The following is an 18,869-nucleotide window of genomic DNA, read 5'->3' on the forward strand; positions in this document are numbered from 1 at the left end:
AAAAAAAAAAAAAGCTAGCCAGAAACAAGCCTAAGGTAGGTAGTATTTATGACTAATAAGAAGTCTCCATATCATGATTTGGGAGCTGGTTGGTGTGCGGATACACACACACACACAGAGAGAGAGAGAGAGAGAGAGAGAGAGAGAGAGAGAGAGAGAGAGAGAGAGAGAGAGAGATTTAAAAAAAAATACTGAAGACTGCTTATGAGGGAAAAAAAGAATGACTATAAATGAAGAGCATGGCTATTAGATTATTTAATGATTGGTTTGGTATTTTAGAATAGATCACATAATTTTTCTCTTTTATGATCTTCTTGTCAGAGGCAAATCAGAAACTGCTCACAAATTTTCCAACTATGCTTCTGTTTGCCAAGTTTATCAATCGTATCTTCGAGCAAATCCTCAACACAGTGAACACAGTGAATCAGTAACTAAACAAAATGCTTAATTTGGCAAATATATTTGGAGAAACTAGAGAAGACTACCTATAGATTTGGGGGGGACAGACCTATACCCTATCAGGAAAGTTATTTAAGAAAGGAGCCAAGTCCTTTACAAACTTAGCCAGGTGGTGGTGGCGTATGCCTTTAATCCCAGCACTAGGGAGGCAGAGGCAGGTGGATCTCTGTGAGTTTGAGGCCAGCCTGGTCTGCAAGAGCTAGTTCCAGGACACACTCCAAAACTACAGCGAAACCCTGTCTCAAAAAACCAAAACCAAACAAACAAACAAACTTAAATGGGATAAAAACCCAAAAGTTCTGTTCTGTCTCCCAGGAACCACTGGGGACATTAACAACATGACTTTAAGGTTGCAGAACGGGAGTGTCTGGGCTCTACACAGGAGGGGCTGCCCATAAGAGAAAGCAGAGACTTTACACTGCTGTATCTAAAACTGAAGAAGGAAAAAAGAAAGCAAGTATGATTTTAAGTGGCAGTTAAGTTCAAGGTCTGGACAGCAATTAAAAAATAAAATTCACATCTGACAAGTTCCAGGGGTTTGAAAGAAGAAATTTTTGAAGAGTAAGTGTAGATTTAAATCATCACTGTGAAGGATGACAGAGAATTTTTGTAAATAGGAAAATATAGTATGCATATTAACTATTTACTATCCAAAACCTAGTTACTCTTCCAGAAATGATTCCTAGAGAAACATGTACTCATTGTTTAGAATGTGTTATCAAGGGATATAAACCGGGGCAGTCCAGGAAACGCATTATTTACACTCCCTAACCAAACCCTAAACCCTTGTTGTCATCCTCTGTATTGCTGTTTGGCTGTGTACACAATCATATTGTACTCTTCCAACACTATTATAGGAGCTGCCTTTATAGTACTACCTGGTAAGTATTTGAGAGTGGAAACTTTATGTGTATCTCAGGAGTTCAAAACTCGGTTAAATTTGAATTTCAGTTAAGATACAAAGATAAGGTGACACAGGCAGAAACTCTAAAGGATCTACCACAACCTAGTTCAGAAAAACATCACTAATTTTTACAAAATATGTATTACAAAAAGACAATTAAGGGAACATAAAATATTCAACAGTCAGGGGAAACACAACAATTTAAAAGTTTATTTTGATCATTTATAAGCCACACTTAGAGTAGTGTTCAAGTAAAATAATAAATTTGAACCTACTGTATGCAGCACTGTGGGATATAAAAAGAGGATTTTTGTGGTAGCCTATGCCTTTGATCTCTTGCACTAGGGAGGCAGAGGCAGGCATATCTCTGTGAGTCCAAGACCAGACTGATCTACACAGTGAGTTCCAGAACAGTGGGGCTTGGTAGAAAAACTGGGTCTCCAAAAAACAAAAACAAACAAACAAACAAACAAACAAAAAACCCGGGGTGGGTGGGTGGGGAGGATCCTGAAACCGAGGAATTAAAGTGATTATTGCAAATGCTTTTAATATACGTGATAGAGTGGGGGCAAAAGGGGGCGAAAAGGGGCTTAATAACTATTGCAAACTGAATTTTGCTCTGCCTCTCAGACTTGAGCATTAAGACAACTGAATTTTTCAAGACTACTACAGTAGTCATAAAAAGTTATATAGCTAACTTTCTTGGAATAATTTCTCTCCAAACTACCAATAAAACTGACTTTGATATTCGATACGCGTGGATAACACACTGTAAGAGGCCACTGTATGGCCCAAAATTTAACGCAGGTATTTTTAATTCCACTTTTCACGCCCCCACCCACCCCTTTCTTTAAGCAGCTGCTTGTCACCTAGGTGGGTTTTCAGTTCTGGGAGAAGACAGGAGCTGTCAGCCCGGACCATGGCGTGCAGGGTCCAGGAACTTGAGAGAAGCCCTGGGCGCGACAGGACAGAGCTCAAGCCCGAGCAGTTAATACCAGATGTCCCCTCAGACACCGACGGGAAGAGAGGTGCACAGCCCTGGGGAAACGCGTGGACTAGGACTACCCCTGACGACGTGGGGGCCGGGCGTAGGGGAGTGGCCACGTCCAGACCCGAAAACTTTGTGCGAAGCGGCCAGTGGGGTCCGCGCACGGCACAGCGACCCAGCCCCGATCCCCGGTTCCGCTCGACGCCTTACCGTCCTGCAGGAGCTCCCGCACGGTCGCCGTCACGGCCGCGGAACCTGCAGACCCACGGCCTGTCACGGAGAAGACTCGGTCTCCACCTTCCATGTTGGCAAGTGCCGGGTTGATGACGTCTGCGACAGCCCCGCCCTCCCGATGACGCAGAATCAAGGCGCCCCCGCCTGGCTAACGCTGGGAGAGTGTGTGGATGCCAGAAGCCGCAGTGCTCGCTCTGAAGGATAGAAAGGCTGCCGCATGGGCCTTCTCCTAAGCTGCTGGAGACCTGGCCACCGCTCCTACCTCCAACGCAAGTATTGGCCGGAGAACGCGGGCCTCTGGCGTAGGGAAGAAGGCTCCGGGGTGCTTCGCGGCCCGCCTCGCCCAGCACGTGGGAGCTAGCGCAGCCCAGTCACTGCTACCTGTGCCAAGCCCGGGTAGCAGGCGGGATATGCTGGGGAAGAATCGTTGCTAAGTGCTGCCCTAAATACCTTAGAAATCTAAACGTTTAAATATTCGTTACTACTTAGGTGAGCGGCTCTCGAACTACACTACATTTTGCATTCCCTTAACATCGCCTCAGATTTCCCTTTTGTGCTTGGCCTGAATATGTGATACAAATGGGATTGGTCGGCTGCCAAAGGCAGCGTGCCCAGATTCACATTAGATTTCAGTATTGATATTTATACAAAACTCGTTTGTTTATAATCATCAACGACTAATAACTTTATCTGAATTACAGAATTTTCATTTTTTACACCAAAAGATTTTATTCAGTGCATACTAACATTCAATAAAAGTTTAAACCTCCACTGTACATACCAGCCCGAATTTACAAATTACAACTAAAAGAACTTCTAGGTGTACAAGCATATTTGAGCACAATATTGTGCCTGTTACTATCCAGTTTAAGCGGAATTATTCTGGTACTCTTCAAGCATGACTGCGGACTTTGGAGAACTTTTTATTTTTTTATTTTATTTTTTTTTTGCTATTTAAAATTTTATTTCATTAAAGTTTATTTATTGATATATGTGGGAGGGGGCATGCCTACGGAGGTCAGAGAACAACCCGAGGAGTCCTCTCCTCCTGGAGAACTTTAAAACAAATATTAATAACTTCATCCCATAAGCTCAGAAAGCTGTTTAACTGGTCTCTGTAAGTGGCTTATAAAGGATCAAAATAAAGTTTTTAATACTGTGTTTCCCCTGACTGTTGAATATTTTATATTGCCGTAATTACTTTTCGTAATGGATATTTTGTCAAAACTAGCGATCTTTTCTGAACTAGGTTGAAAGATTTTTTTTTTACAATTTAGTCTGACCACAAGAATGAGTAAAAACAAAATCATGATTGAAAAAGTCAGTAATAACATCATGGCAACTTGCCACCTAGTATTTACCGTTTCTGTAATGTTTAAGACTCGTCTTTCCTTTGTAATAAACTTTTCTTAGTGTGTTACTGTAACTCCATGTTTATTTTTTTAGCACTATGACCATCTCTAATGCAGCTTATTTACTCTCCCTTTCCTCTGTTACTTGATTTTTCTTGCAGGCTAGGACACCCTTCACTATACTGGCCGTGTGTTTTTAGCTTACTGCCAAAGGTTAAAGACTGAATTTTGAATAATTAGCATTTTATAGGGATAGCTTTTATCTGACTAGATTACAGAGGCAAAAAAAATACAAAAAGCAACAAGTACTATGAAATCATAGTTTTAAGTACAACATATAAATAACTTATCCCTTGTACTTGGGGTATAAGAGTTATTTATGATGCACTTATTTGATGTTAACTAGAATCTTCATTGTTAACACATTTAAATTTTAAAATAATAAAGTTTTGTGTCCCTTCTGATTCACCAATAATAAGAAATAAAAGTATCAAGACTTCTCATTTTTTAATTGTATGTGTGTGAATGTATCTGCAGTGGGTATATGCATGTGAGTACAAGTTCCCTCAGAAACCAGGGTGTTGAATCCCAGAAGCTGGAAATAGAAAAGTTGTGATCCTCCCAACCTGAGTACTAGGAACTGAACTCAGGTCCTCTGCATTAACAGTCCCTACTTTTAACCACTGAGCCATCTAGCCCCAAAATACCAGGATTTATTTTATAGTACAAATGTTCTGTTGATACCACCTAACTTTCCTGAATGATATATTTCAGATTGTCCGTCATACGGAGTATTGTATGGGAATTCAAATCAGATTCCTTGGTTTATCAAGAAAATAAAATGGATAAAATGAAAAATATGAGGTTGGAGGCATACCAGTGCAGTTGCAATACCCCCAGGGGCTGAGGCAAGAGAATTATCAATTCAAAGCTAACCAGGGCTTTGAATTGTTTCAAAAGCCAAGCTAAAAACTAACAAGCAAAATCATAAGATGATATACACTGGAGAGAAATCCTAGAGGTTTTCCATATCTTATTTCTCTAAAACTACCAGGTTCAGTGTTCCCGATTTATTCAGCCTATAAGTTGAGGCAGAATTTGGCAAGATCCTTCGAGTCTGAAGCCTCATGAAAAATATTGGTGATTGAAATTGCTAGAATAATAGTTTTTTGTTTTTCCAATACTGAGAATTGAACCCAGAGTCTGCCACATGCTAAGCAAGCACCCAACCATACAACAGAGCTATGAGATCAATCCAATAATGGATGTTATGTAGTGAAATACATATTCTCTTTGCAAACTATCTTTCAGATTTAAAAATAAGTTGTATACATGAGGAGTGACTCCATACCAATCACAATATGTCAAGAAAGAAAAAAAGACCCAATAGAAATGTTTCATTCTGGACAGCTGGTGAAAATCTGTGCCCCAATGGTTCGATATTCAAAGTAAGTATTGTTAAGCCATTAATGAGGCAAATTTAATTTTTCTTATATGTACTAGGGGGTTTTTTGGGATTCTTTTTTCTCCAGAGTTGTAAGATCACTTAACTACAAAGGCTTTCAAACTCTTCACTTTGGAATCATTATTTAGAATTGAGTCCTTGTGCTAACACTCAACTGGTATGTTTGTGACCCTAAGTAGACAGTTTCTCCTAGCTTTTTTCCCCAGAGTCTTGTATACCTCCGGCCACCTAAAACTTGCTAGCGGCTGAAGACCTGATCTTTCTGCATTCTTATCCCAAATGCTAAGATTACTGGTATATGCCGCTGTGACTAGTTTAAATAACACTGCTGTCAGACCCAGGGCCTCATGAATGTTAAGCAGGCACTGTTCCAACTGAACTACATTCTCAGCCTAATATCTATAAAAATGACAAATATTAGGGTTCAGCAGATATTAAATGGATATAAATGTGAACATGCTTCTTAGAACCAAAACACAGTGGTAAATTGCAAGGCTTGAGGTGATTTGATGCTTAGGTTTGGTTTGGTTTGGTTTGGTTTTCTTAACTACTAAACTTTTCTAGAATGGGGATTACAGTTTTACACTTTGAACAAACATTTGCTTACCATATGAGTAGTCTAGTTTCTCATCCTTATCAACTTTTAATAACGCTTTTTATTTTTACCATTTTCTAGATCAGTAGAGTTGTATCATTATGGTTTTAATTTTGATTTCCTATGTAACTGGAGATATCAAATATCATTATGTGTCTGTTTGCCATCCAAATATTTTTTAAGAAATGTTTCTTCATATCTTTGCCCATGTTCTAATTGTTACTTTTTAACTATTGATGGTTTCTTACGGATTTTTTATGGTTATAAAGTACACATAATAGGCATGTTGGCACACACTTATGAACAGCACTCATAGAGGATAAGACAGTAGAATTGCTGAGTTTCAGGACCAGCTTGGGCTATACATTGATTCTTAACTGTAAAGGATTATGTACAGTTAGGTGTTGAGTACCTGATCTTTAAATCTCTGGACCCACTAAGCAATAATTCTTCATTTCTAACACCCCCAACCCCTAGTCATTATTTTTCTTCCTTTCTCTATGAATTTGACCATTCTAGATGCCTCATGTAACTGAGACTTGTCTTTTTGAGACTAGCTTAGTTTAGTTACCATTTTAAGACTATTGATTTCAAGATTCGTCCATATAATACCATAATGCCAGCCTTCCCCTCCTTGTGTAAGGATTGTTAGATAGGTGTATATCAGTTTTTTCATCACTTGGTAAACAATTTCATTGCTTCCACTTCTTGGCAATTTTAGATAATGCTACTATGAATATGTGTATTTAAATATCTCAGACCATTTCAGTTCTTTGAGCTATAGAGTCAAATGAGGCACATGTTAATTCTGTGTTGCCTTTTCAAAGAAAATGCACTGTTTTCCATCAAGGCTGTGCCTTTGCCTACTCCCCAGCAACATACAAAGGTTCCAGTTCCTTCCACCTTTGACAAAACTTGTCGTTTTATTCTGTTTTTTAAATCATTATATCCATTCCATTGGGTGTAAAATAGAATCTTTTGTGGTTGGATTTGCATTCCCTACTGGCTAGTAATGTTGAACATCTTTGCTTCTTTCTGTTTTTTTCATTATAGAAATACCTATTCAAATGCTCAGCCCATTCTGAATAGGTTTAAGGTGTCTCATTTGTTTGCAGTGAAGTATTGCCTTTACATTATTCCAGAAGCTACTCCTATGTGCTTTGCAAATGTTTCCTCCTAATGTAGGCTTATCTTTTCATCTTTCTTTTTTTTTGGAGGGGGGGTTGATTTGTTTTGTTTTGGGTTTTTTTTTAATTTTTGTTTTTATTTTTCAACAAACAGGATTTCTTTGTGTGGCCTTAGCCATCCTAGGACTAGCACTGTTAACCCAGCTGATCCCGAACTCACAGAGATCTGCCTGTCACTGCCTCCCAAGTGCTGGGATTAAAGGCGAGAGACACTTCTACCCAGCTCACTTTTTCATCTTTTTAATGGTATTTTTGAAGTCCAGCTTATTTATATTTGTGTAAATCGTGGTTTGGATGTAAAGCTTAGGAAAGTGTTTTGGAGTGTGTCTAAAAGAGGGGTGAGAGCCTGGTCATGGTGGCACACTCCTTCAATCCCAACACTTAGAGAGGCATAGGTTGGTGAATCTCTGTGAGTTCAGGGCCAACCTGATCTACAAAGTAAGTTCCAGGACCACCAGGGCCATGCAAAGAAACCCTATCCTGGAAAACGATCTGAAGGATGGAGGGAACGGAGGTGGCATATATGCTGTTCCTCTCATCCTTATGTGAGATCAGAGATGAATTTATATGTCAGTCCTGAGGGTAGGATTTGAGTCGTCAGGCTTGTATAGCAAGCACTCTACCCACTGAGCCACCCCACTAGCCCCTAGTATTGTATTTTTAATTTTATTTCTTTAACTTAATTAAGAATTTTTAAAAGTATAATTGATTTTTTACATTGAGCTTACAAACTTATTGAGCTCAATCACCAATTATAGATTTTTATAAATTTCTTGAGATTGTCTCTGTAAACATGATGACATAATTGTCATCTATAAAGATGGACAATTTTTAATTCTTTTCACCTTAGTATTTTGATCTTTTTTCATGTTTTACTGCACTGGCTAAAAGTGCCCACTATAATGAGTGGAGCGAGCAGACATCCTGTCCTTGCTCCTGTCTTGGAGAAGATGCTCATATGATGTCTTAGAAATGGTCTTCCATCAAATGAAGGAAGCTGTTTACAATTCTGCTTTTGAGACGTTTTTAATACTGTATAAGGATATTTTGTCTAATGTTATTTCTGTATCAGTTGATACAGCATTTTTACATTCATAAGTATGTTCTTTTGTATAAAATAGATTGTAATGACTGGATTTGAATATTGGAACTTCTGATTTAGTCAGCCATCCTGATGCTGCTCCACCAGAGAGAAAGGAGAGGGATTACCTCATTACAATGAGCATTTTGTCTTGTTTATCAACTTGGCTTCTATGCACACCTGGGAGATAAGGAGTCTTTTAGTTAATGTGGACAGAACTGAGAGTTCTGACTCATAAGCTTCTGGGTAGTACTAAGTCCTGGCTCTCCACACAGCCTCCTTTCACAACATCCAGCAAGAGAAGAAAGGGTGCCTTGTCACTGTGCAGTCCCATACCCATGGGTCTGTGCTCTACACGTGCTCTCCACTGATAGCAGTGGAAAGGGTGGTCTGGTAGCCAGTAGGAATGAAGGCTTCCTGTACCTACCAGGCCTGATTGAATACTATCATCATGAGATGTTAGAATGTCTTGCAAGAGTGAAAAATCTAGGCTCCACACCCACCATTTCCTAACAAAGGTGAGTGTGTAGTGTTTTGTATTGTGTTCATTGTTATTGTAAGTTTTCTGTCTTTTGAAGCTTCTCTTTACTGATCCTTTATAAGGCAGGAAACTTACGCTGGGCCCTTTTTGTCAACGCTCACTGCTGATTTCCAGTCTTCAGCTACTTCAGCCCCAAGTCTGCTGTATTTAAAGCAAAAAGAAAATTCACGAGGCTTGCAAGGCCACAGGCCTGTCTCCCCCTCCTCTCTTTTTTTGTGATTTTCCTATAATTGTTTTATAAATAGTTCTGAGGTTTTTAGCTTTATAAGTCGTGCATGCTCTTAAGCCCAGGAGGCAGAGCCAGTCAGAGCTCTGTGAGTTCCAGGCCTGCCTGAGCTATATAGTGAGACTCTTTCAAAAACACAAGTACCAAGGATTTAGTCCACTTAGCAGGTAGACTAGTTGAAGGTCTACATCTCTTTCATCCAAGAAAAAGTTTCTCTAATAAATAGTTAATAATTAACTAAATGAAACTTACAAATGCATATACTTCAAGGATTTTCTAAATTCATGATTAAAGTTTTGTATGTTTCACAGGTTGGCTTTTAGAACACTAGTAAGAAAATACTCTTGTGATCTGTGTTATACACCAATGATAATTGCTGCTGATTTTGTCAGATCTGTAAAAGCCAGAGACAGTGAATTTACCACAAACCAAGGTATGTAAAATCTGTAGCTTGCTGACTTTGCAAGGGAAGTATATATATACTCAGCTATTTTGTAAAAGTAGATGAAACAAGAAGTATAGTTTATAGTCCTGATTTTAAGTGCCTTTAGTATTTCTTTTACACTGTCAATAATCTATCAAAATGTAAAGTGAGCTGTTCTTAAGGCCACCAGCCTTTCTGTCCTCATTTATTAGAATAAGTCCCTGTCTTGTTGCCTGTGGTCTTTTCTCATTCAGACTATCTTCTAATAGCCCAAAATGACTTGTCTAAGATACAGATTTGATCATGTCCTTCCCTGCTCGCAGTCCTTCCTCCCATTGTCCAGAATAATGATTTCAGCATGATTCTCAGGCCAAAGGTGACTTCATCATTGAAAACTTGTTGGAAATGAGAGTTTCCAGGCTTGACTTCTTAATTAGAATCTCTCCATGTTTTAAAAACCATACAAGTACTCCCATCTTCCTAACAGTTTAGAATCACCAGTCTAGTGGCTAGAATTCAACACCTAAGGCAAATAAGCAAAGTCCTTTATGATCCAGCCACTGAATACATCTATAACCTTTCTTTCCATAAATTCCTAGCGTTTAGCATGCCTTGTTCTTGAACTTCCTTACCTAGAGTGTCTTCTCCAATCATGCCTGCATGCCTGTAAGTGTGTGTGTGTGTGTGTGTGTGTGTGTGTGTGTGTGTGTGTCCGTGTCCGTGTCCCCTGCCACCCACCCACCCACACACGTGGTAAACTACAGATCATGGCTCCTAATCCATCATTCAAAGCTTGTAACCAAGGAATCTTCTTTGGTCACTGTGTAACCATATCCTCACTCATAAGCACATGCTCTTTGATTGTACTTAGTCCTACTGTTTTGTTTTCTTCTTCCATGCCCCTCTCTTCCACTAGATTGTAGCTTCCTAGAAGGCATGAGCTATAGAAATAGCTTGATTTGTATGTTCAGCTGCTAATGGTGTTGATCAATAAGTGATTGTTAAAATAGAATTATGTAACTACCAGGGAATGCACCCCACAGGCCAATGAAGAATAAAAGAATGCTCTTTCTCATCAATTCCCAGACCAGTGAATTGCTATAGAAATCTGTAATCGGTTCAACAGAGGTGATATCCTGAAATATACCTTTTATAAACATGCCGTGGATTTCATAGGGAAAAAAAAGCCTTTGAAATGTTAAAATGCATCTTTCCAGAATTGAAACACTATCTAAAGATATGAAAAATATGTTCTGTAAAACCTAGGAAAGCAGATATATTTGACTAACCTAAATTTTAAACTTCTCCATAAAGGTATAGAAATGTACTTTGAGATAAGCAGAACTAAAAAAATATATAACACATGCAATAGACAGGACTAATTTCTTTCCTTTAAAAACAATTGTAAGTCAAAACACAGCTAGGGATGGTAGACAATTCCTTTAATCTCAGCACTTGGAACACAGGGCCAGGGAGATCTCAAACTCTGGAGTTTAAAGCCAGCCTGGTCTACATAGTAAATTTCAGGACAACAGAATGAGCCCCTGCCTCAAATAAATATATAAATAAATAGTAAAAGAAGAAAGTAACAATTAAAAATAGAATATGAAAAATACAAATAAAGACACACAAATACTGTGTGTTCAGTGTGGGTGACTTGGATAGAAATAAAGACCCTTCGTATTAATTTGTGCATCTGTAAACTCTTAGAAGATAATTTAATAGTATGTTAAATACCTAGGCAGTGCTAAATGCTTACTCGGCAGTTAGACTTCTAGGCAATCATCTAGAAATAGACTTATAAAAGCATGAATACAGTTTAGACAGCAGTATGTAGACCATCCTTATAAAAGAATATGCCACTAAATAGAAGAAGACACATCTGAGTGCTTTCCCCAGAATCATAAGAGAGGCGGCATGGCAGTGTGTGTAGACCGCTCACACTCACTTCCACGTAACAGGGACGTATATACTACCATTCTGGGATACTTTTCACTCTATAAATTCTGCAGTCTTTCATTTGGTTTTTGGCTGTGTGAATGTTTCTTCTATGAAGTTTAATGTTGGACTGTCTTTTCTTTAACAGGTGATTGCCCGTTGATTGTTCAGTTTGCTGCTAATGATGCAAGACTTTTATCTGATGCTGCCCAAATAGTCTGCCCCTATGCAAGTGGAATAGATATTAACTGTGGTTGCCCTCAGAGGTAAAGGTCAAAGAAATTAGAAGAGTTTTCAAAGAAAGTAGAAACAAAAACTATGGGAACACGGCATATCTTTCTCGTTTTCCAAAAGTTAAGAAGCAACCTTAGCTTCCCCTGAACTCACATGATACAAGGAAAGAACCAACTCCCCAGAGTTGTCCTCTGCCCTCTGAGTGTACACTCTCCACTCCCCATACACACACTAGTAATAATAATTAATTAAATAACGAGAATTTAAGAGGAAGGCTATAGATTTAAAGCACTGTGGTTCTAAACAAGAACTTAAAAAAAGAAAAGGTTATTTAGGAACATCAAAGATCTTTCGTGATGGCTAAAGTGATTTGTGGACTCTTGACTAGGTTTTTGCTTCCTCATCACTACCTCATTCGGTTTTTTGTTTGTTTTTTCAGTTATGATAAACACTGTGACCAAAAGTAGCTTGGGCAGGAAAGGGTTTCTTTCAGATTGCAACTCCCAAGTCACACTCCAAGACTGAGGGAAGACAAGGAATGTACCTGGAGGCAGAAACTACAGCAAAGACCATGGAGCAACACTGCTTACTTGCTTTCTGCTGTTAACTAGATACTCTTCTATTGCCATAACAAAATACCATGACCAAGGCAATGTATAAAAGAAAGAGTTTATTAGGGACTTAAGGATTCAGAGGGTGAAGCATGGCAGCAGGCAGGTAGGCATATCACTGAAGAAGTAACTGAGAGCTTACACCTTGAGATACAGCCACGAGTCAGAGCTGACTGGGAAACCTCAAAGCTCACCTTTGATGGCATGCCTCCTCCAACAACAGTTCCACTAATCAGGGACCAAGCATTCCAATATATGAGCTTTGGGGGGGCCATTCTCATAAAACCTATTACACCCAACATGTTTTCTTACACAACCCAGGGTAGGGTACCTATCTCCCCAGGGTTAGCAGAGCCCACAGTAGACTGGGCCTTTGCACACCAGTCATTAAACAAGAAAATGTCCCATTGAGATGCTCACAGACCAATCTGATGGAAACAATTCCACAACCAAGGTTCCCTGTTCCCAGATAACGAGTTTGTGCCAAGCCAATAAAACGAACAAGCACACTCTGGCTCTGCCTTCAACCTCATCAGTAGCTAATTCTTTGAGAATCTAATATCTGCAGCAATCCCAGAAATGTTTTTAATGCCATGTCAGATATACTCTCTAAAGGTTGATTTTGTGATTTAAGACATACTGTTGGCTTTCTCCTAATTAGTTACTTTACTGTAGCCACCTTTTCCTTTCTGTTTCATAGCTCCTTGATTGGGTTTGAACAGGATGTACTTAAGAAACTGTTGTGCTGGCACTGTATTAGGTTTCCTTCCAGTAGCCAGAATGTGCCCAAAGAATAAATCATAGTTTCACAGTTTTAAATGGAGCATAAGCCAAATCAGATTAGACATTTGTATACTCATTAGGAGAATTAGATGCGCTATTTAGTAGTGTTGGAATGCTTTGAGCCAAAAATATATTTCTACTCTTGAGCCCGATAAAACCTCTTGTTATGCACAATAAACGTCAAATTTGGAATTTTAAAAATTTGAAGTAATTGCAGTTAATATGAACACCTAATCTGTTTTGGTTGAAAGAATTCTAATTTAATGCTCTCACTTAACTGGTGAAAAGACAAGTGTTTTCCTGATCTCATGGGACCATCTAGAAATGCTGCTCTGTGAATCTTTAGGACAACAGTCTCCAACTAAGCTAACTGTCCTGCTGTAGATCCATGAACTGTGAGTGTCTGTTTCACTCCAATCATCGGATAGAGGAAAGATTGATACAGTACATGTAGAGTTTTATCTTCCCTTCTAGATGTTTACAATCTACCTGTTGTGCTTGCTTTATCAAGGTGGGCCATGGCAGAAGGTTATGGAGCCTGCTTAATAAACAAGCCAGAGCTCATTCAAGATATGGTGAAACAAGTAAGGAATCAAGTGGAAAACCCTAGATTTTCAGTTTCAATTAAAATAAGGTAAACAAAGTATTTCAGTCTACTAACAAGTTATTACTTGGAAAGTTTAAAAATACTCCTTTTGTTTAGTGATGTGGTATGTATCTTAAATTAGAGACTGGTATGTGGAAATATCGAGAGATATTTGTCTAGCAAATAGATATAAACTCCATTCTTAAATTATAAATTCTGAAATCTTATTTCTTTTTTTTTTTTTTTTTTTTTTTTTGGTTTTTCGAGACAGTGTTTCTCTGTGGCTTTGGAACCTGTCCTGGAACTAGCTCTTGTAGACCAGGTTGGCCTCGAACTCACAGAGATCCGCCTGTCTCTGCCTCCCGAGTGCTGGGATTAAAGGCGTACGCCACCACCGCCAGGCTGAAATCTTATTTCTTAATACAAAACAATATATTCCCAATTAAAAGACCTCGCCAACCCCTCAACTTTCTCCAGATTCTATTTAACTAATGCTAAGAAACATCCCTGGCACCAGCTAGAAAACAGGAAGGATATCTGCACTAATATTTAACAATTAAAAGAAAACAAGATTCCAGTGTGAGAGGCCTGCACATAACATAATGTGTTAGGATGACCTCTTTGTGTTCCTCTATGGCAGTGTGCTGTTGACTCTTAATTTCTCGGCACTAATAAGGAAAAGCAGTGGGGAAGGGAAAGACATTTGTCACCATGTTGTTTCCATAGTCAAATAACTAAAGCCAAGGTATTGAATGGGAATGATCACAACAAAACCTTATTAATAGTGACATGAGGTGATAATACAATATGGTGAAGCTAAGTAATGTAGCAGATGAAGTCTCTTAGTTATTTTAGCATTAAAATCTGTGTGCTATGAACGGCTACAATTCTGAAATTATAGGATCCATGATGACCTTAGAAGAACCGTAGATCTTTGCCAGAAGGCTGAAGCAGCAGGAGTGTCCTGGGTTACAGTTCATGGAAGAACCACTGAAGAAAGACACCAACCTGTCCACTATGATGCCATTAGAATGATAAAGGAAAGTGTGTCTATACCTGTGGTTGCTAACGGAGACATAAGAAACTTGAAAGAAGCAGAGAATGTGTGGCAGATGACTGGGACAGATGGTAAGAAATAAATACTGGGATTTTTTTGTTATTTAATAAGGATTCAAAAGTTAGGATGGGGGAGTGATGTTAATTTGATTTTGTGTTTCACACTGAGCCATATTTTCCTATTGTACTAATTTAAGCTAAGTATTTTATTACAGTGCTGCCAGATCTTTTCCTTACGAATAGATCATTTTATAAGGGGTACATTCATTGTACTGCTCCATCATACCTGGTGATGGCGTATTTATTGAGTTGTGAACTTGCTGCCCACAGGAGCCTCGGAACGGCCATGTGGTTTCATTCCCCGTACGTAATTAACAAGCAGCCCTGTGGTAACTGTTGCTGGATGAAAGCAAATAGACTCAGCTTTAAGCAGTCCAATAATGACGACATGAATGTCTCCTAAAGAAACAATTAATATAGATCTCTTTTTAAAATTAGTTGTATAAATATAATTAGTTTATCAGTGGCACCAGAATCAACTTCTTTCTTGTTGTAATTCATTAATTTGTAGTAAGGGTATTCTGAAATCTCAAAATAATACTTTTTGATAAATGCTCTTGCATTGCTTGGACTGATAATGATGGATTCTTAAGTTTATGGAAAAATACCTTATGCTTTAATTTGCAGGTGTGATGGTCGCAAGGGGACTTTTAGCAAACCCAGCTATGTTCGCTGGCTATGAAGAAACCCCGCTGAAATGTATCTGGGACTGGGTTGACATCGCTCTTGAACTTGGAACTCCTTTTATGTGTTTCCATCAACATTTAATATACATGATGGAAAAGATAACATCGAGGCAAGAAAAACGAGTATTTAACGCCCTGTCGAGCACGTCAGCAGTCCTGGATTACCTTACGGACAATTATGGTATTTGACTAGACTGTCTAAGTCACTGTCCTATATATTTTATCCCACATGGAGCCATATGAGGTCACATTAAGTCTGTGGCTTTTAACTTCAATACAACAGCGGTCATTGGGGCCAGACGTGGTGGCACATTTCTCAAACCAAGCGCTCAGAAAGCTGAAGGAAGAAGATTGCAAGTTCTAGACCAGCAAAACTCTATCTCAAAGAACGAATAAAAGAAAAATTCCCCAGAATTTTTAAAACCTGGGGCTGGAGAGATTGCTCACAGTTAAAACCACTGGCTGCTCTTTCAGAGTTCCTGGGTCTCATTCTCAGCTCTCAAGTAGCTGCTCACTAGTAACTCCAGGTCCAGGGGATCCAACACCTTCTTCGGGCCTCCTCAGGCAACAGCCCAGCATGTGGTGCACAGACATGCAGCCAAAACACAAAATTTTTTACCAAATTTTTTTTTAAAAAAATCAATTCCTATACCCCTTCCTCATGGATTCCAAAGAATCTAGGAGGTTCATACATCCCATAGTCCCAAATCAAATACTGAAAAACTTTGTTCCAAGTCTATGGATTGTGGGGGGTGTGTGTGGAATTTTTACTAAAGGTATTGTTTTTAATGTTTTTAAATAAAACTTTTTTAATATCAAGAAGTTATGACTCATCTGTAAGTTAACAAATACATTTTTAATTTTTTGAAAGTTTAGGAAGTAGTAGAACAAATGTCTACATCCATACAAAATGAAAAAGAACAAGGACTTCTGTGTATGTCAGACTGAACATTAAAATTTTAAATTTGAAAATCAACTGGTACATTTTCTATTGAATCTATACCTCAAAGTATGTAGGTTGTATCTAACTGAATTTGATTACATGTGATATCGGCTATAATTTAAAAGTAAGATTAGGGCCAACAAGAAAGCACAGTGGTGCTTGCCTTGGCCAAGTCTGACAACCTAAGTTCAATTCTGGGACCCATGTGGTAGAAGAAGAGAACCATTTCCACAGTCTTCATGCCTCCACACATTCACCCCCCGTGTTGTGATATTTTGTTTGTGTTCTGACAAATAAAGCTTGCCTGGAGATCAGAGGGCAGATCTAGCCACATGTTAACCATAGAGACCTGGAGATCAGAGGGCAGAGCTAGCCACAAGTTAACCATAGAGGCCTGGAGATCTGTACAGACAGGAGACAGGAATTGATAGGGCTAGGCACAGACAGGATCTTGCCCCTTTGGTCTGAGGATTCATAGAGCTAAGAAGTGACTGTGGCTGTTCCTTGGCTTATCTGATCTTTCAGCATTTACCTTGATATCTGACAAGACTAATTAGGATCACATCTAAGGTTCAACTTTTGGGGCATGATTGTGCTTCACACCATGCACACAAATAGTAAATTATATATATATTTTAAGATTAGGTGGAGCTCGTCAAGTGAGAGCAAATTTAGTTCATTTTAAGCACTAGATTATTGTGTTACTAATGAGCTGGGCAGAGTCCTTTATTCTACCCATATGGAAATGTCGGTGAGTGAGAAGCCTTTCCAGCACTGGCTTTGGCAGTTTTATATCCCTCAGCATTTTACAGCAAGGTGGTGGTGCTCTTGTGTTATTAGGATTCTTTTGCAGGCCTGAAGTATCCAGTGTTACTCCTCTGATTAGTGTGAGTCTAGGAAGCATGGATTCTTAACCTTTGACAACAGCCTTTATAGCTTTAGGTACCATGATTCTCAGGGCTGAGATGTTAGGATTTCCCTAGCCTTGGATATTGGCTATTTAAAAGCTCTCTGGAACTATACCACCACTCAGGGCCTACAGTTTCAGAATCTTACAGCCTTCTGTGCAACCTCAGAGGCTCTTTACCCTCTCTTACCTGTTTTCACTGTTCTTGTACCTGCCCTAGTCTCTGTGCCCAGCTGCTCAGCCACCTCTTGTTGCTGTGATTGCACTGGGACAGTAACTCCTTCTGCTGCTGTGTTTCTGTTGCTGTCCCTGAAGCCTGTGTTTCCTGAGAATGTCAAACCCATCGGTGGCTCCCAGGCACTACTGCAACTATACCGTCACCACAGCTACTCCTAATAGCACAATCAGGAGGCTGATGAGGTCCTGAAGTGATCTCCAGCATCAGTGTAAAAATGCAGTTGTGCGGACTGAGAGATGACTCAGTAGTTAAGAGCATTTGCTCGTGCAGAGTACCTGGGTTCAGTTCCCAGCACCCAAATGGCTTACAACTATAGTAGTATATTATTTGTGTTTTAATAAATAAAGCTTGCCTGAAGATGAGAGGGGCAAAGCAGCCATGGTAGTCAGCTATACTGGCCAGGGAGTGGTGGCGCACAACCCTTAGTCCCAGGACTCGGAAGACTGAGGCAAATGAATCTCTGTGAAGTCAAGGATACCCTGGGCTACAGGGCCGACTCCCAAAAAGATCCAGGTGTTGGTAGTTCATGCCTTTTATCCTGGTGTTTGGGAGTCCCGCACCTTTAATTCCAGCACTAGGGAGGTGGAGACAGGAGTGATATGGCTGGGTGGAGAGAGGGATATAAAAGGGAAGAGAGGAAATCAGTGGAGTGTGGAGTCTGAGGATTCATGAAGGCAGGACCTTGCCGTTTGGGTCTAGAGAGTTTGGTAGAGGTAAAAGGTCTCTCTAGTGGTTGATTGTTTTGCTTTTCTGATCTTCAGTTTGAACTCCCATATCTATCTCTGGGTTTGTATTCTTCGTGCAACATAAAACCATCTGTAATTCCAGATCTAGGGAATCTGACACCTTCTTCTCTGTGGACACCAGGCATGCTTGTGGTACACATACATACATGTAAGCACATGTACACAAAATTTTTTTTAAAAAAATCCAATTGTGTTGGCATACAATTGTAATCCCAGTGCTGGGGAGGCAGAGACATTTGGATCTCACTGTCTAGTCAACCTAGCTTAATCTGTGGGCCAGTGAGAGACCTCTCCTCAAACAGCAGCCGGACAGCTCCTAAAGAGCAACACCCAAAGTGCCTCTGGCTTCCACACAAGGCACGTAACACACACCTCATATTTATATTCTGTAGGAATTCTTTCAGGTACCTCAACTCGCCTCAAACTGGGATTCTTGGCTGTGCCACAAAAAATGAATTTTGGGGACTAAGTATGACGCAGAATTGGAGTTTATTATTTTTTATTATTTTTTGGTTTGGGGTCTCATGTAGTCACAAGCAAGCTTCAGACTCACTACGTTGCTGTACGTGACCTTGAATCTCTGATTCTTCTCTTTCCACTTCCTCAGTATTGGGATTACAGGTAT

The 18,869-nt window shown here is 39.4% G+C and overlaps 2 protein-coding genes across 2 annotated transcripts in view; one reads left to right on the top strand and one right to left on the bottom strand.

Annotated features, from left to right (window-relative positions):
* Positions 1-2,679, bottom strand: part of Cog5 (component of oligomeric golgi complex 5) — a 253,334-nt gene extending 250,655 nt beyond the window's left edge. Inside the window, exon 1 of the mRNA XM_005343875.3 lies at positions 2,562-2,679. Within this exon, the coding sequence (XP_005343932.1) occupies positions 2,562-2,655 (94 nt within the window). The 5' untranslated portion in view covers positions 2,656-2,679. The remainder of the gene's footprint in view (positions 1-2,561) is intronic.
* Positions 2,680-2,768: 89 nt separating this feature from the next.
* On the top strand, positions 2,769-16,180 carry Dus4l (dihydrouridine synthase 4 like). The gene is made up of 7 exons (XM_005343877.3): positions 2,769-3,074; positions 5,249-5,385; positions 9,344-9,465; positions 11,543-11,660; positions 13,534-13,656; positions 14,510-14,736; positions 15,352-16,180. The coding sequence occupies exons 2-7, from the start codon at positions 5,270-5,272 to the stop codon at positions 15,597-15,599; spliced, it is 954 nt and encodes a 317-aa protein (XP_005343934.1). The 5' UTR covers positions 2,769-3,074; positions 5,249-5,269; the 3' UTR covers positions 15,600-16,180.
* Positions 16,181-18,869: the final 2,689 nt, after the last annotated feature.

This window comes from Microtus ochrogaster, chromosome 1, assembly GCF_000317375.1.
Source record: "Microtus ochrogaster isolate Prairie Vole_2 chromosome 1, MicOch1.0, whole genome shotgun sequence".
Classification (NCBI taxonomy): domain Eukaryota; kingdom Metazoa; phylum Chordata; class Mammalia; order Rodentia; family Cricetidae; genus Microtus; species Microtus ochrogaster.

Bases quoted from the DNA above. Each gene is read 5' to 3' on its own strand.
- Dus4l (XM_005343877.3), top strand. From the start codon at position 5,270: ATGAGGAGTGACTCCATACCAATCACAATATGTCAAGAAAGAAAAAAA. The intron at 9,466-11,542 runs GTATGTAAAATC...TTTCTTTAACAG, and splicing joins TGAATTTACCACAAACCAAG to GTGATTGCCCGTTGATTGTT. The intron at 14,737-15,351 runs GTAAGAAATAAA...TTTAATTTGCAG, and splicing joins GCAGATGACTGGGACAGATG to GTGTGATGGTCGCAAGGGGA.